The sequence below is a fragment of the Nerophis lumbriciformis genome, linkage group LG12 (assembly GCF_033978685.3).
Source record: "Nerophis lumbriciformis linkage group LG12, RoL_Nlum_v2.1, whole genome shotgun sequence".
NCBI lineage: Eukaryota > Metazoa > Chordata > Actinopteri > Syngnathiformes > Syngnathidae > Nerophis > Nerophis lumbriciformis.
In genome coordinates this window covers 24,403,626-24,428,732 of record NC_084559.2, presented here as the reverse complement: position 1 = coordinate 24,428,732, position 25,107 = coordinate 24,403,626, and the positions used below count along the sequence as shown (strand labels likewise).

Here is a 25,107-nt window from a genome sequence, read left to right as displayed (position 1 = left end):
CAACCCTCTCAACGCCATCACTCTGCGCTACTACTGTATGTGGAATTTAAAATAATCGAGAAAATGTCTAAGTTTTTAGGTCGTCGGGACTGTATAGAAAGTCTACAGAAAGACCTTGCTGACCTCCAAGTTGCCATTTTGGACGTTTTTTCAACAACCGGTCAGTTGCGGGTTTTCTCCTGGAAATTCCCGGACAAACTTTCCTGTAATCTGGACTTGGAGTTGGAGCAGTATGACTTTATGGACGGAGATGATGAATTTAACCAGCATTCTCACATCGTTTTACTGGAGTTAGTAATAGACAGGTAATACATTTATTTTTACATAGGGAATTTTTGATTGATTGATTGAAACTTTTATTAGTAGATTGCACAATTGACCACTAAATGGTAACACCCCAATACGTTTTTCAACTTGTTTAAATCGGGGTCCACGTAATCCATACTTGCCAACCCTCCCAGATTTTCCAGGAGACTCCCGAAATTCAGCGCCTCTCCCGAAAACCTCCCGGGACAAATTTTCTCCCGAAAATCTCCCGAAATTCAGGCGGACCTGAGTGACGTGTCGACAGCCTGTTTTCACGTCCGCTTTCCCACAATATGAACAGCGTGCCTGCCCAATCACGTTATAACTGTAGAATGATCGAGGGCGAGTTCTTGGTTTCTTATGTGGGTTTATTGTTAGGCAGTTTCATTAACGTCCTCCCAGCGCGGTAACAACACACAACAACAGCAGTCAGTTGTTGTCTACTGTAAAGCAGTTTGTCTGCCGTAAACAGCAATGTTGTGACACTCTTAAACAGGACAATACTGCCATCTATAACATCAATAACATATACGGTGGCGACCAGGCCTCTTGTTTATTTTTATTTATTTTATTTTATTTAAAGGGTTTATTTTTATTTTATTTTTATTTTTTTCTTTTCTTTCTATTTTTATTTTTATTTGTATTTTTTTTAATTTTTTTGTGTGTGTTGTGTATGTATGTGTTTGTGTATATGTGGGCTTATGTATATGTGTGTGGGTGTATTAATGTGTATATATGTGTGGATGTGTATGTTTATATGTATATGCATGCGTGTGTATATGTGTGTATGTGTATGTATATGTATATGCATATATGTATGTGTGTATGTATGTGTATATGAATGTGTAGGTGTGTGCATGGGTGTGGATGTCCGGTGGCTCAATTGGCCTGGCTGTGGATGAGTTTGGGTAGGTGGGTTGGTGGCCTCGGTGGTAGCCGGGGGTGTGCGTTGTTGTGGTTTACGGGGTCGGTCGCTTTTTTGTTTTGGTTTCGGCGGCCGCGGGTGTTTACGCTGCGGACGGGCGGTGGTGGTGATGGTTGCTGCGGTGATACCAGCGGTTGGCATCGCTGTGTTGGGTTGGAGTGGTTGGGGGACTGTGGCTGGTGTCTGTGCGCTTGTGGGGTTGTGGGGCTGGCTGGCGTTGGCTTGCCGGCTGGTTTGGGGGCTGGCGGGCGGACAGGATGCATTGGCTTCTTCCCCCGTTGGGGGGCTCCTTCCACTGGCCGGGACTCGTATGGGCACGTTGCTGTGTGGATGGCCGGGATGCGGTGTTTGCATTGGGCGTGGGGGCTGTGCAGTTTTTCTGCGTTTGGTTGCCGGTATGAGCTCTGCAGGGTTGGGTTGGGGCGGGCGGGGGCTGGCTTTGTTTGGCGGGGGGAGGGCTCGCGTGGCGTCACGTTAAAGTGGTCTGGTGTGGGTCACGGGCTGTGGCGGGGGGTGGCGGCCTCCTGGCCGTAGTTCCTGGTTGTCGGCCGCGTGGACTGGGGGGTTGTCCGGGCCCTCTACTCCTCCTACTTATAGCGCACACAGTCACACGTATATAGGACTTTGGGGATTGTCCTGCGGGGAGGCATGGCGGGGGGTTGAGGATGCCTCTAATGGGGCTCCAGTCCTCCTGTCTTGTCCCCTGCTCGTCCATCCCTCAATCTTAGCTGCATATTAGACACTTAGGATTTGGGGGGCTTGGTTTGGTTGGGACCCACCATGACCTTGATGTCCCCCAATTTTAATCGCATTATTAGTTCCCACAAGCATACATATCTCACTCACGCTACAGTACACACATCAATAGGGACTGGAGGTCGGCTGTAACGGCTGACCTCCTAATTTTAACTACACAGTAGACACTCTGGGGGCCTTGTACACATGCATGGGGGGTTTGGGGTTCGGCGCACCCCTCATTGCCTCGTCGGCCGGCGGGGACTGCGGTCTGGTGGCCTGCCAGGCTTTTATTCATTTATTATTGTTATATATATTTTTTATTTTTAATGTATTTATTATTTTTATTTTTATTATTTACTTATTTTTATTTTATTTTATTTTATTTTATTTTATTTTATTTAAAAAAAAAATCTTATTATTTATTTGTGTGTGGCGTCGCGCGGGTCTCACTTCCTGTTGGGTGGGGTCCGTGCCCGTGTGGCCCGACCTTGCGCTGTGGGGTCTCTGTTGGTGACTTGATGTGGTGGCGGCGCAGCCCCCGTGTCTGGTCTGGATGCTGTGTCTCGGTTGTTTGGGCGGTGGTGTGTTTGTGCGGGTTTGGGTTGGGGTGGGGGGCCTTTTGGTTGGGGGGGTTGTTGGTGTCTCTTGTTTGCGTGTTGGCGTTCGGGCTGACTGGCGGGCTGGCGCCGGCTGGTCTCCGTGGTCCTGGTGGCGTGTGGTTGCTGGTCGCAGTTTTTTTTTTGATCGCTTTGATTTGATTGGCTGGTGCTGGCTGTCTGGGGTTATTGCGGCTGCTGTTTCTACTGCCGCTTGTTTGTGGTGTGGGCGCCCGTGGCTGCTGGGTCTGGTGCAGGGGTGTGGCTGATGTTGTGACTGGTGGCAGCGCGCGCGCGTGATGGCTGTCGGGGCTGACGAACTGTGTATATGTATGTATATGTGTGTGTATGTATGTATGTTTATATATGTGTATGTGTACATATGTGTATGTATATGTATATATGTGTATGTGTGGGTATGTATACATGTATGTGTGTATGTGTATGTATATATGTATGTATGTATGTATATTTCTGGGGGTACGCTCTGGGCCTGCCTGTCAGACGGGGGTCGATGCCTCGGGCTACTGCATCCGAACTGCGTGTCTGGAGCTCCTGGGTCCCGCTGTCCATCCCTTCCGGGTGCCCGTCTTGGTTGGGGCCTGCTGGGCCTAGTCCTTGCGTCTATTGTGGTAGCTTGGTGCTGCAAGGTATTCCGAGGTGCTGCGAGTCGGCCAGTTGCTGGGGTAGTGACCTTGTTTGTCAGCATGTCTGTGATCTTTTTTTAATTCTTTTTTTTAATTAATTAATTAATTTATTTATTTATCTATTTATTTTTTTAATATATTTTATTAATATTATTTTTTAATTTTACCCCTCCCTCAGGGGGGGGGGGCTCGGCGGGGCGGTTGCTGGTTGTTCCATCTCCATCGTTGGGTTCCCTGCGGGTGGGGTGGGTGGTTCCCGTGGCCCTGTGCCTGGGTGGTCCTGCGGCGGCCGGTTTGGGTGGGGTGGCCGGGGGCTGGCCTCGCCGCGCTCTCCGGGGGTGGGGGGTGGGCTCGTGGGGGCCCGGTTGCCGGTGGGGCGGGGGCGGTCTTCCCGTCCGGTTGCGGGGAGTCTCTGGGTCCCTCGGGCGGGGCGTCTCGCCTTTCTGCCCATGTGGGGTGTGGTCTCTCGCTGGCTTGGGGTCTGGCTGTCCCCTGCTTTTCTCGTGCCCTGTCCTCTGCCGGGTGCGTCTGTCTGCGGCCTGCTGCTGGCCCTTGTGGGCGGTACGGTGGGTCGGGCTCTGGGGTTCCTGTCGCTGGCCGGCTTGGCTGCGTGGGGGCGGTGGTCCCTGGTTCCCTGGGCACCACGCCTCCTGTTTGTGGGTTGGGCTCTCGGGGGTGATGGGGCCGTGCTCTGGCTCCCACGCACTCTGGGAGTCGAATGTATTGTACATGCAAATTCACATATGCTCACATACGTACATAGGTACCTACGCTCCCACATACATACACAAATACAGTACATATTTACCTACCTAATGTTCGTACATCCACACGCACATTCAATATACAAACATACACATACACATACTGTACATATACATTCACTGTACAAACACATATACACATGCTGTACATATACATTCATTGTACAAACACATATACACATTCTGTACATATACAAGTACATATGCATACTTACACTCATGCACATAATCACGTTTCATCAAACATATATTAACGTTGTTGCCCTAGGGTAAACTGGGTGTAACACATGGCACACTGACAAAGCTTAACCTATTGTGACTATAACAATCTACAAGGTTAATGTAGGTTGCTTCTCTTTCTCCCCCTCCATTTTTCTGCATTCTTTCGTATCTCAAGTTATCATTACGTATATGTATTGTTGCATTTAAACAACTGTATTGTTGATAATAAAAGTAAATTATTGGTATTGTTCATTATCAATAGCGCTATTTCTATTGGTATTTGTATTGATCCATTTGTAGTGTAATAATGCTCATTGTCATTTCTGTATTATTTTTTATTTTTCGCTAACTGCTTATTTGCTATTACTTTTACCATCATATTTGTACATGTCATATTTGCTGATGTTGCTCTATTGTTGTTGTTGTTGTTGTTTGCTGTTGTTGTTTTTGTCTCTCTGTCTAATCCCCCTCTTGTCCCCACAATTTCCCCCTCTGTCTTCTTTTTTTTTCTCTTTCTATCCCCTCCTGCTCCGGCCCGGCTGCACTAAATGATAATATAAATACATTTAATAAAGTAAAATACAAATAAGGCAACAGGAGAAGTATCCTACACTTCTCTTTTGTAAAGTAAATCTGAACAGCCGATATGGGCATCTACATCAACTATATGATTTGCCTGAGAAGCTGGACAGGACACAAAAAAAAAATAAAAAAATAACTGTAGAATGATCGAGGGCGAGTTCTTGGTTTCTTATGTGGGTTTATTGTTAGGCAGTTTCATTAACGTCCTCCCAGCGCGGCAACAACACACAACAGCAGTCACGTTTTCCTCTACCGTAAAGCAGTTCGTCTGCCGTAAACGGCAATGTTGTGACACTCTTAAACAGGACAATACTGCCATCTACTGTACATGCATATGTGACAATAACAACTAGGACTTTTAGAGAGTGCAGTGCACAACTGCGCACACAACAAGGAGACGAAGCAGAATGCATCATCAGAGAGGGTGTTCAGCATGGTTAGAAAAATAGTGACAGAGAATAGAATAAGGACGGACAATTCAACCCTTAACTCAACAATGAGTAGATGAGTGTTATGTGTGTGTATATGTGTAAATAAATGAACACTGAAATTCAAGTATTTCTCTTATTGTTATATATATATATATATATATATATATATATATATATATATATATATATATATATATATATATATATATATATATATATATATATATATGAAATACTTGACTTGGTGAATTCTAGCTGTAAATATACTCCTCCCCTCTTAACCACGCCCCAAACCATGCCCCTGCCCCAACCACGCCCCCCCACCCCCCACCTCCCGAAATCGGAGGTCTCAAGGTTGGCAAGTATGACGTAATCAATTCATGGTACAAATATATACTATCATCATAATAAAGTCATCACACAAGTTAATTATCAGAGTATATACATTGAATTATTTACATTATTTACAATCCGGGGGGTGGGATGAGGAGGGTTTGGTTGATATCAGCACTTCAGTCATCATCAATTGCATCATCAGAGAAATGGGCATTGAAACAGTGTAGGTCTGACTTGGTAGGATATGTACAGTGAGCAGAGAACATAGTGAGTTCGGATAGCATAAGAACAAATATATACATTTGATTATTTACATTTGGTTATTTACAATCCGGGGAGGTGGGATGTGGTGGGGGGAGGGTGTTTGTCAAGGGTTGAAGTTGCCTGTAGGTGTTGTTTTAGTGCAGTTTTGAAGGAGGATAGAGATGCCCTTTCTTTTATACCTGTTGGGAGTGCATTCCACATTGATGTGGCATAGAAAGAGAATGAGTTAAGATCTTTGTTAGATCGGAATCTGGGTTTAACGTGGTTTGTGGAACTCCCCCTGGTGTTGTGGTTATGGCGGTCATAAGGAAGTAGTTTGACATGTAGCGGATTTTATAGACTAGGCTCAGTGCAAGTTGTTTTACTCTGTCCTCCACCCTGAGTCAGCCCACTTTGGAGAAGTGGGTAGGAGTGAGGTGTGATCTGGGGTGGAGGTCTAAAAGTAACCTGACTAGCTTGTTCTGGGATGTTTGGAGTCTAGATTTGAGGGTTTTGGAGGTGCTAGGGTACCAGGAGGTGCATGCGTAATCGAAAAAGGGTTGAACGAGAGTTCCCGCCAGAATCCTCATGGTGCTTTTGTTGACCAGAGAGAAGATTCTATAGAGAAATCTCGTTCGTTGGTTGACCTTTTTGATTACCTTGGTTGCCATTTTATCACAGGAAAGTTTAGCCTCTAGAATGGAACCTAGGTAGGTGACCTCATCCTTCCTTGTGATAACAATGTCACCCACTTTTATAGTGAAGTCATTGACTTTCTTGAGATTGATTTGGGACCCAAATAGGATGGATTCCGTTTTACCCAAGTGTATGGATAGCTAATACTAAGGAGTTCAGCACTGAGTATTTTTTCCACCTGTGACTTGTCCTTGCCGGATACCAGCAGGGCCGAGTCATCCGCAAACTATTATACTAACGGTGTTACAAAGATCAGTTAGAATAATACATCATGTTGGATATAGAGAACATACAAACCCTTTATTCATTCAATCAAAAAATACTGAAATTCCACGACATAGTGAATTTGCAAACAGCTAAAATTATGCACAAAGCAAACTACAATCTGCTACCCAAGAATATACAACAATTCTTCTCAACAAAAGAGGAGAAATATAATCTTAGAGAAAAATGTAATTTAAAACATTTGTACGCATGTACAACACTTAAGACCTTCAGTATATCAGTATGTGGAATTAAATTATGGATAAGCAAAGAAATCGAACAATGTACTAATATGATCCACTTCAAGAAACTCTTCAAACTTAAAGTGTTTACAATGTACAAAGAAGAACCATGATAAACATTCTGAATTTATTTCATCCATCCATTCATTTTCAAGATATTCTTACTCATCTCACCATATGAAATATAACTTACTTTACCAATTATTTATTTATTTATTTATTTTTTATTGTTATTACTTATGGAGTATATTGTGAATACATTGAGAACAGGAAGTGAACAAAAGTTTTAGTAACTTAAATAAACTCTGCTTCTTCCTACTCCTTGTCGAACATTTTGAATAGAGAAACTGGAAATTGTGACGTATCATGTTGTATGCATGCATGTTCCAAATAAACTCAAACTCAAACAGGCTTCATTCATTTTTATCAGGATTTATCGCTCTGTTTTCCTTCCCTTTCTTGCTTTCACATCTTTTTGTATAATATATCTTCGCATTTCTAGAGAAAGCTTGTTTATTTCTGCCTAGCAGGGTAATTTATATTGCTGATACAACAAAAGGCATAGTGTGGACCATTATTTATAAGTAATGGATACTTGTGATTATAAACTATGCACTTGTCACAGTTAGTACAGTTCTAAATTAAAAATGAATCAAATAATTTAATGCTGGTTTCTTATGGTTATGACGTATTTGTGGTTCCTTTACAGTTACAATATGGTACATCAAATATTTAAAGTTTACAACATGTCCGAAAAGGAGTAAAAAGAAGCAGAGTTTATTTGAACCTACTCTTTTTCCATGTCTTTGCAATTTCTAACAGGTTTGTTTGTTCTCTTCCTTAGCTCTATTTGAAACACATGATGAGATGAATACATTTGTCTCTCATAGGTTCACTAAGTTTCTCAGGATTGTTCTTCTTTGTACTTCGTAAACACTTTGAACAGTTTCTTAAAATGGATCATATATATTAGTATATTCACTTCTTTGCTTAATTCATTCCAAAATGTAATATCACATACAATACATACAACCAAAGGTTGTAAGTATTGTGCGTGTGCATGCAATTTATTTTTAGGTAACATTTTTCTCTGTGGTTATATTTTTCTCTTTTATTGAGAATAATTGTTGTGCATTCATGGGTAGCAGGTTATAGTTTGCTTTGTGCATAATTTTGTCTGTTTGCAAATGCACCAAATCATTGAATTTCAATATTTTTGATTCAATAAATAAAGGGTTTGTATGTTCTCAAAATTGAACACTGTGTATTGTTCTAACTGACCTCTTTTGTAACACGGTCAGTGAGTAAAGCATTATTTTGTAATTATTTCCCCATATTTCTACACAGTAACTCAGATATGGTAACACAAGAGAGCAGTAGAGAATATGCAGCTATTTTTGGTCAAGAAGATATTTTGTTTTTATTTAATACTGAATTATTTCTTGCCACCTTGTGTTGTATATTTCTTTTACAAGGTTTATAGTTAATTTTCTCATCGTTTATTACATGCATACATTTGATTACTTTTACCCTGTCAATGTTTACTCCGTCTATTTGTGTTTGACTTTCTCTTCTACTGTTACCCAGTAGCATTATTGAAGGATATTCTGTTTTAGTCAAACTATCTCTGAGTCTTCGATATAATTTTAACTTCATTTCTTCTGTTATTATTTGTATTAGCTTTTGTGTGATCTCTACTGAACAAAACACAGTCATTTTGTCTGCAAATAGTACTAATTGTAAGTTATTTGTAACTTTACAAATGTTGTTTGTAGAAAGAGAGAACAATTTTGGTCCCAGTAATGATTCCCGGGATACGCCACAAGATATATTTCGAGCTGTAGTTGTTTGAGACACGTTCTATTAAGGAACCTCTATCATTGCACATTTCAACATATGTGAAGAGTAGTAATGAAATGAAATGAGTTTATTTCGGTCATATAATCAAGCATTTTGTGTGATTAATTTAACAGCACAGATTATACATATGAACAATTGTACACATACACACACAAATATAAAAAGAATGACCGAAAAAGGAATAGGCTGAAGGCCAAGGCTTATTTTTGCCTATCCTATACATTCACTGGAACATCAACAATCAAAAAATCAATGGGATGAAAGTAATCATTGCTATATTTTATAATTGTCCATTATTTCACCTTTCAAGGCTTTCTTAAACCTGAACAAAGAACATGTCTTCAACTCATCACTGAGCTTGTTCCACCATTTAACTCCTAAAACTGAAATACATTTGCATTTTATATTCGTTCTTACTTTACCTATTTCAAAAATCAATATCCCCCGTAAATTATAGTTTTGTCCTCTTAATTTAAATAACCTAAGAATAAAATCAGGAAGGCTGTTGTTCTTTACCCGAAACACAATTTCCATTGTTTTTAAAAACACAATATCTGTAAATTTTAACACATTAGAACTTATGAATAATGGATTGGTATGTTCATAGTAGCACGCTTTGTGTATTATTCTAATTACCCTTTTTTGAAGTTTAATTATTGGGTCTATGTTTGTTTCCCCAAACTTCAACACAATATGTTAGATATGGAAAAATAAAATAATAAAATAACCTATGCAGACATTTCATATTCAGCATGTGTCTTACTTTATAAAGAATAGCAATGGATTTTGATATTTTTCCCTTTATATATTCAATCTGCTGTTTCCAACATAATTTATGACCAATTATTATTCCCATATTATTCATATACTCTATCAATTTCCACTTGATTTAATTAAAATTTTGCTTCACAGTTTGTCCTTGCACAACTAAACACCATACATTTAGTTTTCTTATCATTTAATGATAATTTATTAATATCAAACCATTTTTTTAGCTGAAGCAACTCAACCTCTATTATCCTCAACACTTCCTTCAAGTCTTCTCCTGAACAATACACATTTGTATCATCTGCAAACATAATACATTTAAATTTTTTGATACTGAAGTAGGAAGAAGCAAAGCTTATATTTAATCCTACCCCTTCGCAATGTCTTGACTGATCGTTCACTAAAAACCATTCCTTATTTTGAGTGGGCTCAAGCCACCCTGGTGACTCAAAGCGCTTTACTTAGTGAAACCCATTATCTAAGTTACATTTTAACAAGTGTGGGTGGCACTGTGAGCAGGTGGGTAAAGTATTTTGCCCAAGGACACAACAGCTGTGACTCAGATGGCGGAAGCGGGTATCGAACCAGAAACCCTGAAGTTGCGGGCACGGCCGCTCAACCAACCGAGCCACGCCAGCCCAGAGTTCCTTGGTATGTACGTACAATATAACACACTTTTCTCTTCTTTCCAAACAAGACTACTACTACTTCTCCAAGCATCTAGTGTGTATGTTGAGCAACTGAGCACCATTGAGAAGAAGCAACACCACCACCAGAAGGGAAGCATGTCAATTGGACTTGTTGTCAAAAAATACTGGAGACTTTTAGTTGAGTTTGCCAACATGAAGGTATACACACTCTCTATAACTTCAACAAGGTTTTTTTTCCGACACTTACAGTATATAACTTGTTCCGTATCTTTTGTCAGAAGAGGTACAAGAAAAACGAGTTAAAAACCGACACGTTGGATGGTGATGAGTGTGTATCGTCAACCTCGCGGAACGACAGCATCACCCATGGCTTTTCTGCACCGTCTTCAACGAGCTCTATCACGTTTTTGGCAGAAAACGAGGCACCTTCCAGTGTCATTCACACTCCCAAAGTTGACACCTGCAATATAAGTTGTCAGACTATCCAATCACCCTCGGCTCCCTGCGCCGTATGTCACCAAGTTCAGTCTACTATTAGAAAGACAGGCAAGGCATTAGTCGAACTTCTTCAAGGTGAGGGTCTGCCCTCTTCTTTACAACCACTCTCAATTGCCGTGGAGGACACAGTAGACGGGGGGCAAATGTCACCAGGTGATGTTGCCCAATGGACTAGCGAGCAGCTTAAAGATATGCGCCGACTCGCAAAACATGTACAGGATGTGCGGGATACAGTAAAGCCTCTTACCACGAAACTGGCAGAAGCAGACGTAGAGCGAAACAAATTGCGACAAGACATGGAAAGTGCACAAAAGAAACTAACTGAAGAAGTGGAAAATCAGAAATCTGCATGTCTTCAGATGGAGCTTTTGTTGAAGAAAACACAAGCAACCATGAAAGAAACAGAGGACAGGCTATCAGAGGAGTATGGACAACTTAGTAGAGGTGAGATCACATCATACATCAAATGAATGTAATAGGAAATATTTACATATCATTTATTTTCAGAATATGCATCCCTAAATAAGTGCAAGTCCAGTCTGGAGGAAACATTAGCAATACAGCAAGATGGACTGGAAGCCCTTGGTAAGTTTTTCCTCACAAGATACTCAAGGGGCCCCTTGAATGCTGACAACACTGGCACTTATTTCCTAGTTCTGGGCCTAAAAATGATGTGAACGGGTAAAATTTCCCCTCAAAAAGTAGTGATTTCCTTGATTGTTTTCTAACAAGTTTTAGTACATTTTGGAACGCCCACTCTTAGCTCCAAAATGTGGGCATCAACCTGCTGACGTCGCCTACAGAAGACTGGGGGCAATTTCACATTGCGTATACTGTGAAGGTGTTCTGCTTGTGAATTGTTGCAGAAGTACAGATAATCTTAATGTTAAATTGTTTTAGCAAGAAACTGTACTGTGAATGTTCTAAGTAAAACTTGAGATGCTGAAGTCATGCATTCTTTTATGCACTAAATACTGATGTTCTTGACTGTTAATACTGTCCAGCTTATTGACACGGTTTGGATATGGCTTGTGAAAATGTTTTAATAATATGTATACGGTTAAAAAAAGAAAACTACTGTGAAGGTGTTCTATACAGCACTTTAAAAAGTTGAGGTCATGCATTCTATGCACTAAATATGGATGTTGACTGTTCATACTGTCCAGCTCATTGCCACTGTTTTTATATGGTAATGATTTAATAAAGGTTGGAATTTGATAGGTCTTGATTTTTTTATTATTATTCTAAGTATTATTATTTAAGCATTTTCCATTTTCAAAACAAAGAAAGGGTAAATTGGTCCAAATTAATAAAATTGAGTACAAAAATTATTTATTCATTTAAATGTTACTTATTTTAATTAAGTCTTGTGTGTTTAATATGCTGATGTTTTTACATTGATTTTACTCAATTTCTTGGCTTTTTCTGTAAACGCAACTTAATCTTTTTGCATAAATCGAAATGCATATTATTAAGTTCTACTTACTCAAAATACCAATTACCAGTAGTTGACTAAACTAACAAAAAGTGCTTGGAAACCGTTGCCTTATTTTTATTGAGTTAGATCTAGGCAACAGTTACAGTGTGTGTTTTAGTAGCATCTTCATTCCGACTCACGTTATTTTTGCGCAGAATTTGAAGGAATTATCAGATGCTTTGTTGCAGGTTGTAGCAATACAACTAAAGAAGGAGTCAGCCTGCATACATTTCCAAATGACGCATGAAAAGTATGGATCATCCAACCATCCATTTTCTTCCGCTTATCTGAGGTCGGGTCTTTCGATTGATTGATTGAAACTTTTATTAGTAGATTGCACAGTACAGTACATATTCCGTACAATTGACCACTAAATGGTAACACCCGAATACGTTTTTCAACTTGTTTAAGTCGGGTCCACGTTAATCAATTCATGGGGGCAGCAGCCTAAGCACAGAAGCCCAGACTTCCCTCTCCCCAGCCACTTCGTCCAGCTCCTCTCGGGGGATCCCGAGGCGTTCCCAGGCCAGTCTTCCCAACGTGTCCTGGGTCTTCCCCGTGGCCTCCTGCCGGTCGGACGTGACCTAAACACCTCCCTAGAGGGGTGTTTGGGTGGCATCCTGACCAGATGCCCGAACCACCTCATCTGGCTCCTCTCCATGTGGAGGAGCAGAGGATTTACTTTGAGCTACCCCTGGATGACAGAACTTCTCACCCTATCTCTAAGGGAGAGCCCCGCCACCCGGCAGAGGAAACTAATTTCGGCCGCTTGTACCCGTGATCTTGTCCTTTCGGTCATAACCCAAAGCTCATGACCATAGGTGAGGATAGGAACGTAGATCGACCAGTAAATTGAGAGCTTTGCCTTCCAGCTCAGCTCCTTCTTCACCACAACGGATCGATACAGCGTCCGCATTACTGAAGACGCCGCACCGATCTGCCTGTCGATCTCTCGATCCACTCTTCCCTCACTCGTGAACAAGACTCCAAGGTACTTGAACTCCTCCACATGGGACAAGATCTATTCCCCAACTCGGAGATGGCACTCCACCCTTTACCGGGCGAGGACCATGGACTCGGACTTGGACATCTCCAGTCAAAACTGGGACGGACCAAGCAAGAAGAGTGTAATTAAGCAGCGTCCATGTTAATGGTTCGGACCGAGAAGAAGAAAGGTTTTGGTCGGAGTTAGGCTGAATTTTTTTTTTAACAGACTCTAGTCAAATGCGATCCAGAAAAACAGCAGCATTTTTGAGGGGAGAAAGACTGAGTCAGAACTAGTGTTGTCCCGAAACCAATAATTTGGTACCGGTACCAAAATTATTTCGATACTTTTCGGTACTTTTCTAAATAAAGGGGACCACAAAAAATTGCATTATTGGCTTTATTTCAACAAAAAATCATAGGGTACATTAAACATATGTTTCTTATTGCAAGTTTGTCCTTAAATAAAATAGTGAACATACAAGACAACTTGTCTTTTATTAGTAAGTAAGCAAACAAAGACTCCTAATTTAGTCTGCTGACGTATGCAGTAACATATTGTGTAATTTTCCATTCTATTATTTTGTCAACATTATGAGGAACAAACTGTAAACATGAATTATTAATTTATTTGTTCATTTACTGTTAATATGTGTTTACTTTCTCTTTTAACATGTTATATCTACACTTCTGTTAAAATGTAATAATCAGTTATTCTTCTGTTGTTTGATACCTACACTAGTTTTGGATGATACCACAAATTTGGGTATCAATCCGATACCAAGTCGTTACAGGATCATACATTGGTCATATTCAAAGTCCTCATGTGTCCAGGGACATATTTCTTGAGTTTATAAATATAATTTTTTTTTAAACGAAAGAATATCAACATAATTATAGTAGTATCGACTAGATACGCTACTATACTTGGTATCATTACAGTGGATGTCAGGTGTAGATCCACCAATGGCGTTACGTTTCAGAGGCGGTATAGTACCGAATATGATTCATTAGTATCGCGATACTATACTAATACCGGTACAACCCTAGTCAGAACCTGTGGAAAAACAGAGACAGAAGAGCAGACATGGCACGCTAAAGTGAGAGAAAAAGACAGTAAAACGCTAGTATTCTAGTTTGCGTCTTCTTCGACTGATGTTTTCCTCAAGATGCTTGAGGAAATGTCGAAAGAATATGAGGAAAACAAACTATGGTGTCTATGGAAGAGCAGGGAAGCCCGGTTTTGACAATTCTTTTAAGTTTATTTTCTTGCAGATAATGTTAACCATATCAGTTTAGAAGTAACCATGGACCAGGCTGACCAAAATATACAATTAGGTGATCAAAACAATACCGGTAGCTGTATATTTCTTTATCTACACTGTGCATGCGGCGAAATGGGCTCCAGTTCTGTAGATGACGTCACACCAAGACGGGGCGACATATCAAGTCTGGCAATGGAAAGAGGGTGTTCCTACTCCTTACTCCAAAAAACTGCTGTTATGGGAAATGACTGCCAAAGCGGTAGAAAATGGATGGATGGATGGATACAAGACTGCCAGATTCATTTTCAAGAGCAAAGAGAACTTTTTAGTGAAATTTCAGACACTTGGGCGGTATGTGTCCTTTAATCAGAACATGATTCAGTAATTGCTTCTTCTTTCCAGAGGTTGAGCGAAATGCTCTACAGGAGAAACTGGAGACGTTACACATAGAAAAAGAGGTATGTTCAAAACTACAAGAGAGGATCCAACAGTTAGAAAGTCAAATGTCTGAGTCTGAACTACTCCTGGAAAAAGAGATGGCCAAATACCACAGTGCGTGTCATCATCAGGAGGTCAGTCACTCATCCGCAGAATTTCATGGTCTGACCAGTAGAGTTGAAAATCGGTTTATGTTTGTGCTCACAGTCAATGCAAACAAAGCAAAAGTCTTTGCTGCAGAGAGTTTATGCTCTCGATGACGAGTGCGAGGATCTGCACAGGCGGTTGGGACAGAGGGAGGAAAGTGAGATCGACCTCTGCGATCAACTTCAACAGATGTCAGAGGATAACAAACGACTACGAGTGCAAATCACTTCACTTCAGGTATTGTTTATTGTTGTTTATTGTTTATTGAGGATCCCCATCAGCCGACGCACAAACGCCAGGCTAGTCTTTCTGGGGTCCTTTTCAAAAGTTCAAAGTAAAATAGTAATACACAGATCCAGTTACAAAACATACACAAATCCAGTTACAAATAGAAGAAAGGAAAAAGGAAAAGAAAATTCTCAAAATAATACAAAAAAATAACAGTACACAGATCCAGTTACAGAACATACGCAAATCCAGTTACAATAAAAGAATGGAAAAAGGGAAAGAGAAAAAAAATAAAAAGTACTCAAACTGATGACATGAAAGATTAACTCTTAAGTCTAAAAAGTGACTTTACATGTTTCTTAAATGCTTTTTTTTTTTTTACTGGGAATAGTCCTAATATTTAAATGAAGAGTATTCCATAATGAAATGCCTCTGTACACAACAGTTCTTGGTCGTGGTAATGCAAACAGACCTAGAGTTGAAGCTCTGGTACTCTAGTGGTGAACATCAGCATTATAACCAATCTGCTTAAAAAGAGCTGTAGGGTACTTGTAATGAATAATGTTTCGAATAAATAATAAACTGCTGGATAATCTATGAATAACCTTCAGCCATCCAAGACAAGAATGCATACGGTCCACACTCGGATCTATAAGAACAATCAAGAGTAAGTCTAGCTGCCCTATTTTGAGCTGTTTGTAATTTTATAAGCTCAACCTTGGGTGCAGAAGCCAGGTATATTTTAAAGACCACCCTCAACCCCTCTGTTTGACCTAATTTGAATATGTGGTGATCGATGTCCTCTCTTTTCAGGATATTAGTTCACAGCTCCAACATGAGAAGCAGGCACTAGAAACACACTTGGACGAGTTCAAGACCACAGTGACTGACCTCAAAGAACGTGTGAAATCCTGTACAGAGAGAGAAAGGTTGCTGGTGGCGTTCCCTGACCTCAGCCCCCTCGCTCACACCCAACCACAGAGTATGCACTTATCTTCATTATTCAGTTTTTGGAATTTATAGGGCGATGATCTCTAGTCGGGAAAGGTAGAGTGTTAATCTTATAAATAATCTTTTTTTGGCTTGGTTGTATGATGTCATGTGATTGTTTTTCAGGTACAGGGAGCGTGCTTTTGGATATGGAGCAACAGTTACAAGCCAACTGCATGCGCATTCGAGTCCTCGAGAAGGAGAACACCACCCTTAACAGCAGCCTGGTGAAATTGAAGGAGGCAGCGCAACATAATGCTGTTAAGGTATAGTTAAGGCCAGGGGCGTACTCAGGCCCCAGACTTTTCTTTTGTGTGGCCCTAAACAATGTTTTGTTTGTGGCCTCGTAGACGTGTAGCCTCTCTTCAGGAAGCACGGCGGTAGAAAAACAGCTACTGATGCAAAGAAATCCATTGTGAGTGTCACGTTATTCACTCGAGTAATTCTCCATTTTGTTCTATGCTGAGTGTTAACCCTTGTGCATCCTAGGGCCCGAAATGGGAATTACATCGTTCCTTTTGTGATATGATTGTGAGAGGTCTTTAAAAAAAAATAAAATTGCATTGCGTTTTTGATTGCAAAGTTGTTAGAATAGAATATAAACATAAAGTATTCACACTTTCTCTTGAGAACTCTTTGGGCCCGATTGACTCCCATTTTTTAACTCAGTGGTCCCCAACCACCGGGCCGTGGATCGATTGGTACCGGGCCGCACAAGAAATAAAAAAATAAAATAACAAAAAATCAAATTATTAATTTATTTTTTATTTTTTATTAAATCAACAGAAAAAGCACAAGGTACACTTACAATTAGTGCACCAACCCAAAAAACCTCCCTGCCCCATTGACACTCATTCACACTCATTCGCACAAAAGGGTTGTTTCTTTCTGTTATTAATATTATGGTTCCTACATTATACATCAATACAGTCTGCAGGAATACAGTCCGTAAGCACACATGATTGTATTTTTTTCTGACAACATTTTCAAGCGTTGACCGGTCCGCAGTTACAAAAAGGTTGGGGATCCCCCTTTTTTAACTGACTGTAATCCTGGTATATTAATATTTTTTCCATTAAATCTGGATGAATCTAATTTTTGCTGATTGAAACACAAGAATAAAGAATATTGTTTTGATGTAATTGCGCCCCTTAACCACTAGATGGCACCAGAAAACCACGAGCATAGTTCTCAGAGCTTTGATAAGCGTAAATGAGTTGAACTGCTGAAATGCAATGCAAATGATTTCAGGCAGTTGGGATAGGCCAGAGGTCGGGAACCTTTTTGGCTGAGAGAGCCATGAAAGCCAAATATTTTAAAATGTATTTCCGTGAGAGCCATATAATATTTTTTAACACTGAATACAACTAAATGCGTGCATTTTTAAGTAAGACCAACATTTTTAGAGTATAATAAGTCTCTTATTCTTTTTAGTAACACTGTTTTTCTGAAGCTAACCAATAATAAATAAAATACTTCAATACTTCAAAACGGATAGATGGATTAAAATGCATGAGAATGTTTTATATTTTGAACGTTATTTTTAACACTGTGATTACCAGCGGAATTATTCATTACTTATCGTGTTAAGCAATGTCAGCTAAGATTGATCTGAGAGCCAGATGCAGTCATCAAAAGAGCCACATCTGGCTCGAGAGCCATAGGTTCCCTACCCCTGGGATAGGCTGATTGGCAACACTAAATTGGACTCTAGTGTGTGAATGTAAGTGTGAATGTTGTTTGTCTAGTGCAGGGGTCGGCAACCTTTACCACTCAAAGAGCCATTTTGACCCGTTTCACAAAATAAAGAAAACAATGGGAGCCATAAAACTCTTTTCAAATTTAAAATGAAATAACACTGCATACAACGTTTTTTTTTTGCTTTGTGCTATGTATAAACCAGGGGTCTCAGACACACGGCCTACACCTTAATATGAAAATGTAATGTTAGTGCGGCCCGCAAGTTTTATATGAATGCCGCTTGGCAGCATCACACTTGCCAACCCTCCCAATTTTTCCGGGCAACGCCCGAATTTCAGAGCAACTATTCTCTCGAATGTCTGCTGATTTTCACCCAAACAACAATAATAAGGACATGTTATGATGGCACTGCCTTTAGCGCCCTCTACAACCTGTACAAACAGCTTGCCAGCCCAGTCACATGTTGTATGCGGCTTCAGCAGACACACTTAAGTGACTGCAAGGCATACTTGTTCAACAGCCATACAGGTCACACTGAGGGTGCCCGTTTGAACAACTTTAACACTCTTACTAATATGCGCCACACTGTGAACCCACACCAAACAAGAATGACAAACATATTTCGGGAGAACATCCGCACCGTAACACAACATAAACACAACAGAACAAATACCCAGAATCCCATGCATCCATAACTCTTCCGGGCTACATTATACACCCCCGCTACCACCCCCCCTCCCCCCCTCCCTCCCTCCGTGCGTCGGTTGAGGTGGGCGGGGTTGGGGGGAGGGCGGGGTTTGGTGGTAGCGGGGGTGTATAATGTAGACCGGAAGAGTTATGGCTGCATCGGATTCTGTGTATTTGTTCTGTTGTGTTTATGTTGTGTTACAGTGCGGCTGTTCTCCCGAAATGTGTTTGTCATTCTTGTTTGGTGTGGGTTCACAGTGTGGCGCATATTAGTAAGAGTGTTAAAGTTGTTTATATCACAACCCTCAGTGTAACCTGTATGGCTGTTGACCAAGTATGCCTTGCAGTCACTTACGTGTGTAAGCAGAGGCCGCATACAACATGTGACTGGGCCGGCACGCAGATAGCAGGACGTGAAAGGCAGTGCCATCACGGCACGCCCTCAATATTGTTGTCCTGGTGAAAATGGGAGAATGTTTGCCCCGGGAGATTTCCGGGAGAGGCACTGAAATCCGGAAACCTCCCGGAAAAATCGGGGGGATCGGCAAGTATGCAGCTGAGCCGCATCAGAGTGATCAAAGAGCCGCATGCGGCTCCGGAGCCACGGGTTGCCGACCCCTGGTCTAGTGTCTAATCTTTTTTTGTCTACTTGTCATCTCTATCAAAATCAATGTCATAAATTATTGACCAATTCTAGGCTGTAATTACCCAACCTCAAATATTCCTATTTTTTTAACTGTTACATATTTTACATTTGACCTATATTAAAAACGGTTGTGATTTTTGACAAAAAGTCCATAAAACATAAAAAACCTTATAAAAACATTATATTAATAGATAGATTTAAAGTTAAAGTACCAATTATTGTCACACACACACACTAGGTGTGGCGGAATTATTCTCTGCATTTGACCCATCACCCTTGATCACCCCCCGGGAGGTGAGGGGAGTAGTGGGCAGCAGCGGTGTCCGCGCCCGGGAATCATTTTTGGTGATTTAACCCCCAATTTCAACCCTTGATGCTGAGTGCCAAGCAGGGAGGTAATGGGTCCCATTTTTATAGTCTTTGGTATGACTCGGCCGGGGTTTGAACTCACAACCTACCGATCTCAGGGCGGACACTCTAACCCAGACCTGGGCAAATTAAGGCCCGGGGGCCACATGCGGCCCGTTGAACTTTTCAATCTGGCCCGCCGGACATTTCCAAATATTTTTTTTCGATGTTTAAGATGGAAAGTGTAGCTGCCATTATGATGTGCAGTGATGTTTTCTAATGACCGTAAGTCTTGAACTATACAAAGTATTTCAATGGTTGGAATCTGCGTTTTTGCATGATATACTAGTTACTATGGTCATCTAATTAGTTACTATGGTAATCTAAGTCACAGCAGCTCAGACGAGGCACCAAGCACTGTGGGTGGGGAGCGTTTCCACAGAGTGATTCCAGAGTGGCCAACCTGAAATGCGGGTGTCAGGGACAGACGCGAAAGTAGATTTTTACAGCTAAGTTTTTAAAGCTTAGTGATATATCAGCTATATCAGATTGTAGGTGTGTTTTTTTCATATTTCGCTGTGTTTGTTGCATTTTTGTTGCGTTTCTCTTGATTGTAAAATATGTCGATCAAGAGCATGAGTGACGTTCATATGTCGTCAGGATTCAGTGTTTTGTCGGTCATAGTTAATATTGTAAATCCCACATTCTTTATTTTCATGTACATTCTGGGTGTCTCATTTAGTAAGAAAAACGTAAAATTCCTTTCCATTTTTTTAAGGCGGTCTTAACATTTTTAGCATTCAATCAGACATTATTGTGAGGTTTTGTATTAGTGTTCCTAAAAATCAGATATACCAGCCCACAGACACATTTTTTTCTCTAAATTTGGCCCCCCCGAGTCAAAATAATTGCCCAGGCCTGCTCTAACCACTAGGCCACTGAGTGGGTGTAAAGGACTGGACTGGACTTTCACAATATTATGCTAGACCCACTCGACATCCATTGCATCCGGTCTCCCCTAGAGGGTCCTCTCCAAGGTTTCTCATAGTCATTCATATTGACATCCCACTGGGTTGTGAGTTTTTCCTTGCCCTTATGTGGGCTCTGAAACGAGGATGTCGGTGTGGCTTGTGCAGCCCTTTGAGACACTTGTGATTTAGGGCTATATAAATAAACATGGATTGATTGATTGATTGATAAAGATGTTCATTCAATCAATGAATCAAAGTTTACTTATATAGCCATTCATCCATCCATCCATCCATCTTCTTCCGCTTATCCGAGGTCGGGTCGCGGGGGCAGCAGCCTAAGCAGGGAAGCCTAGACTTCCCTCTCCCCAGCCACTTCGTCCAGCTCTTCCCGGGGGATCCCGAGGCGTTCCCAGGCCAGCCGGGAGACATAGTCTTCCCAACGTGTCCTGGGTCTTCCCCGTGGCCTCCTACCGGTCGGACGTGCCCTAAACACCTCCCGAGGGAGGCGATCGGGTGGCATCCTGACCAGATGCCCGAACCACCTCATCTGGCTCCTCTCGATGTGAAGGAGCAGCGGCTTTACTTTGAGCTCCCCCCGGATGACAGAGCTTCTCACCCTATCTCTAAGGGAGAGCCCTGCCACCCGGCGGAGGAAACTCATTTCGGCCGCTTGTACCCGTGATCTTGTCCTTTCGGTCATAACCCAAAGCTCATGACCATAGGTGAGGATGGGAACGTAGATCGACCGGTAAATTGAGAGCTTTGCCTTCCGGCTCAGCTCCTTCTTCACCACAACGGATCGATACAGCGTCCGCATTACTGAAGACGCCGCACCGATCTGCCTGTCGATCTCACGATCCAATCTTCCCTCACTCGTGAACAAGACTCCGAGGTACTTGAACTCCTCCACTTGGGGCAGAGTCTCCTCCCCAACCCGGAGATGGCACTCCACCCTTTTCCGGGCGAGAACCATGGACTCGGACTTGGAGGTGCTGATTCTCATCCCAGTCGCTTCACACTCGGCTGCGAACCGATCCAGCGAGAGCTGAAGATCCTGGCCAGATGAAGCCATCAGGACCACATCATCTGCAAAAAGCAGAGACCTAATCCTGCAGCCACCAAACCAGATCCCCTCAACGCCTTGACTGCGCCTAGAAATTCTGTCCATAAACGTTATGAACAGAATCGGTGACAAAGGGCAGCCTTGGCGGAGTCCAACCCTCACTGGAAACGTGTCCGACTTACTGCCGGCAATGCGGACCAAGCTCTGACACTGATAGAACAGGGAGCGGACCGCCAAAATCAGACAGTCCGATACCCCATACTCTCTGAGCACTCCCCACAGGACTTCCCGAGGGACACGGTCGAATGCCTTCTCCAAGTCCACAAAGCACATGTAGACTGGTTGGGCAAACTCCCATGCACCCTCAAGGACCCTGCCGAGAGTATAGAGCTGGTCCACAGTTCCACGACCAGGACAAAAACCACAGTTCCTCCTGAATCCGAGGTTCGACTATCCGGCGTAGCCTCCTCTCCAGTACACCTGAATAGACCTTACCGGGAAGGCTGAGGAGTGTGATCCCACGATAGTTAGAACACACCCTCCGGTTCCCCTTCTTAAAGAGAGGAACCACCACCCCGGTCTGCCAATCCAGAGGCACCGCCCCCGATGTCCACGCAATGCTGCAGAGTCTTGTCAACCAAGACAGCCCCACAGCATCCAGAGCCTTAAGGACTTATATAGCCCTTAATTACAAATGTCTCAAAAGGCTGCACAAGCCACAACAATATCCCCATATACAAATGAGTTTTAAGATGGGACTGAAATGCTTCTACTGCGGTAGCATTTTTAACTCTTACTGGTAGGGCATTCCAGAGTACTGGAGCCCGAATAGAAAACGCTTTAGTGCCCACATACTTTTTTGGGGCTCTGGGAATCACTAGTAAGCCGGAGTTCTTAGAACGCAGATTTCTGTCCGAGACCTTTGGTACAATACAATCAGCAAGATAGCTAGACCGTTTAGTACTTTATACGTAAGTCGTAAAACCCTAAAGTCACATCTTAAGTGCACAGGAAGCCAGTGCAGGTGAGCCAGTATAGGCGTAATATGATCAAACTTTCTTGTTCTTGTCAAAAGTCTAGCAGCCACATTTTGTACCAACTGTAATCTAGACAAACATTTCAAGTGTTGAGAGTAAAAAATAAAATGAATGTATTGCTGACTCATGACACTTCTATGAGCGGACCCCTTTTGGAGCCTAAGAGTAAGTGTGTGTCGTCAAACTTGCAAAGGTTAATAAATTATTGATCATTTCTGGTGTTGTTTTATTTTCAGCAGCAGGCAGACCAGCAGTGCTTCATGGTGGGGATACGGTGACAAAGGGGCCAAAGCCAAAGGCCGTCACGGTTGGGAGTCGACTCATGCAGCAGATCACGTATCCCCCTCTTGTGTCACCCTTCAAAACCTCCACCTAAGCATCAGTTCTACTGCTGCGACGCACAAGACCTCTTATTCACCTCTAACGAGGAGCGTGAAACAGAAGAAAAAAAGGATCTTTTTGAAGTGATAAGTGGCAAGAAAGTGGCTCGCTTTGGATAAAACAGGCAGAAGATCTGTAGTATACTATTGAGCACAGCTACTGTATATGTGAAGCCTCTCAAATTGTGTGTTTTTATTACATCATCTGTAAATATAAAATGTAATATGTAAACTACCTAGCGATAATTGTTGCTCTTGTTATTAAGATTCTATTTTACTGCTCCTTAAAATGTTTAGAATTTATTATATTTGCTATTAGTACCCCTTTTTCCCACATCACATGTTGGTTAAACTGGTGGTTTGTATGACACTGAATGACTGATTGATTGATTGATTGATTGAAACTTTTATAAGTAGATTGCACAGTACAGTACATATTCCGTACAATTGACCACTAAATGGTAACACCCCAATAAGTTTTTCAACTTGTTTAAGTCGGGGTCCACGTCCATGACAGGCAGGCTTGGGCACATACTGTATGAGCGCTGTTGTTTGAATCATGGCATTTAACCCTTGCGTGGTGTTCGGGTCTGTGGGACCCTTTTCATTTTTTATTAAAAGAAAAATGATACAATTAATAAATTTTTCAAACTGAGACTCTGACTTTGGCTCATTTTCTGGGAAGAACATACATCAGAATACATATTTAATGACCACACACCATACACATTTCTATTACATATAAGATGTCCGGGTCCACTGGACCCGGGGCTAATAGAAGTGTGGAAATTGATGTTCAATGTACCACACACACACACACACACACGGACACACACAGCAGGCCTAGACAGAAGGAGGACAGAGTGTAGGTACACAGAACATCAGAGGGTCAAATGTGCGAGAAAATGAGAGCAGACAGTGTTGACAAACAATGTTGCAACCTTGTGTGGGAACCGCAGGTGCAGAAACATCCATCCATCTTCGTCCGCTTATCCGAGGTCGGGTCGCGGGGGCAGCAGTTTAAGCAGGGAAGCCCAGACTTCCCTCTCCCCAGCCACTTCGTCCAGCTCTTCCCAAGGGATCCCGAGGCGTTCCCAGGCCAGCCGGGAGACATAGTCTTCCCAACGTGTCCTGGGTCTTCCCCGTGGCCTCCTACCGGTCGGACGTGCCCTAAACACCTCCCGAGGGAGGCGTTCGGGTGGCATCCTGACCAGATGCCCGAACCACCTCATCTGGCTCCTCTCGATGTGGAGGAGCAGCGGCTTTACTTTGAGCTCCCCCCGGATGACAGAGCTTCTCACCCTATCTCTAAGGGAGAGCCCTGCCACCCGGCGGAGGAAACTCATTTCAGCCGCTTGTACCCGTGATCTTGTCCTTTCGGTCATAACCCAAAGCTCATGACCATAGGTGAGGATGGGAACGTAGATCGACCGGTAAATTGAGAGCTTTGCCTTCCGGCTCAGCTCCTTCTTCACCACAACGGATCGATACAGCGTCCGTATTACTGAAGACGCCGCACCGATCCGCCTGTCGATCTTACGATCCACTCTTCCCTCACTCATGAACAAGACTCCGAGGTACTTGAACTCCTCCACTTGGGGCAGGGTCTCCTCCGCATGGCACTCCATCCTTTTCCGGGCGAGAACCATGGACTCGGATTTGGAGGTGCTGATTCTCACCCAAGTCGCTTCACACTCAGCTGCGAACCGATCCAGTGAGAGCTGAAGATCCTGGCCAGATGAAGCCATCAGGACCACATTATCTGCAAAAAGCAGAGACCTAATCCTGCAGCCACCAAACCAGATCCCCTCAACGCCTTGACTGCGCCTAGAAATTCTGTCCATAAAAGTTATGAACAGAATCGGTGACAAAGGGCAGCCTTGGCGGAGTCCAACCCTCACTGGAAACGTGTCCGATTTACTGCCGGCAATGCGGCCCAAGCTCTGACACTGATCGTACAGGGAGCGGACCGCCACA

The 25,107-nt window shown here is 42.4% G+C and overlaps 1 protein-coding gene across 6 annotated transcripts; it reads left to right on the top strand.

Moving 5' to 3' along the window:
• Position 1: 1 nt before the first annotated feature.
• Positions 2–23,780, top strand: ccdc157 (coiled-coil domain containing 157). 6 transcript variants are annotated; one of them, XM_061986134.2, is made up of 10 exons: positions 3–305; positions 10,318–10,468; positions 10,549–11,212; positions 11,276–11,353; positions 14,897–15,066; positions 15,140–15,316; positions 16,121–16,289; positions 16,424–16,563; positions 16,648–16,712; positions 22,990–23,780. In XM_061986134.2, the coding sequence occupies exons 1-10, from the start codon at positions 64–66 to the stop codon at positions 23,216–23,218; spliced, it is 2,085 nt and encodes a 694-aa protein (XP_061842118.1). In that variant the 5' UTR covers positions 3–63; the 3' UTR covers positions 23,219–23,780. The 6 variants fall into 6 exon arrangements, with proteins under 6 accessions (XP_061842122.1, XP_061842118.1, XP_061842121.1 ...); XM_061986133.2 differs by having other exon boundaries at positions 4–305; positions 22,987–23,780; XM_061986137.1 differs by lacking the exon at positions 16,648–16,712 and having other exon boundaries at positions 22,990–23,182.
• The last annotated feature ends 1,327 nt before the right edge of the window (positions 23,781–25,107 follow it).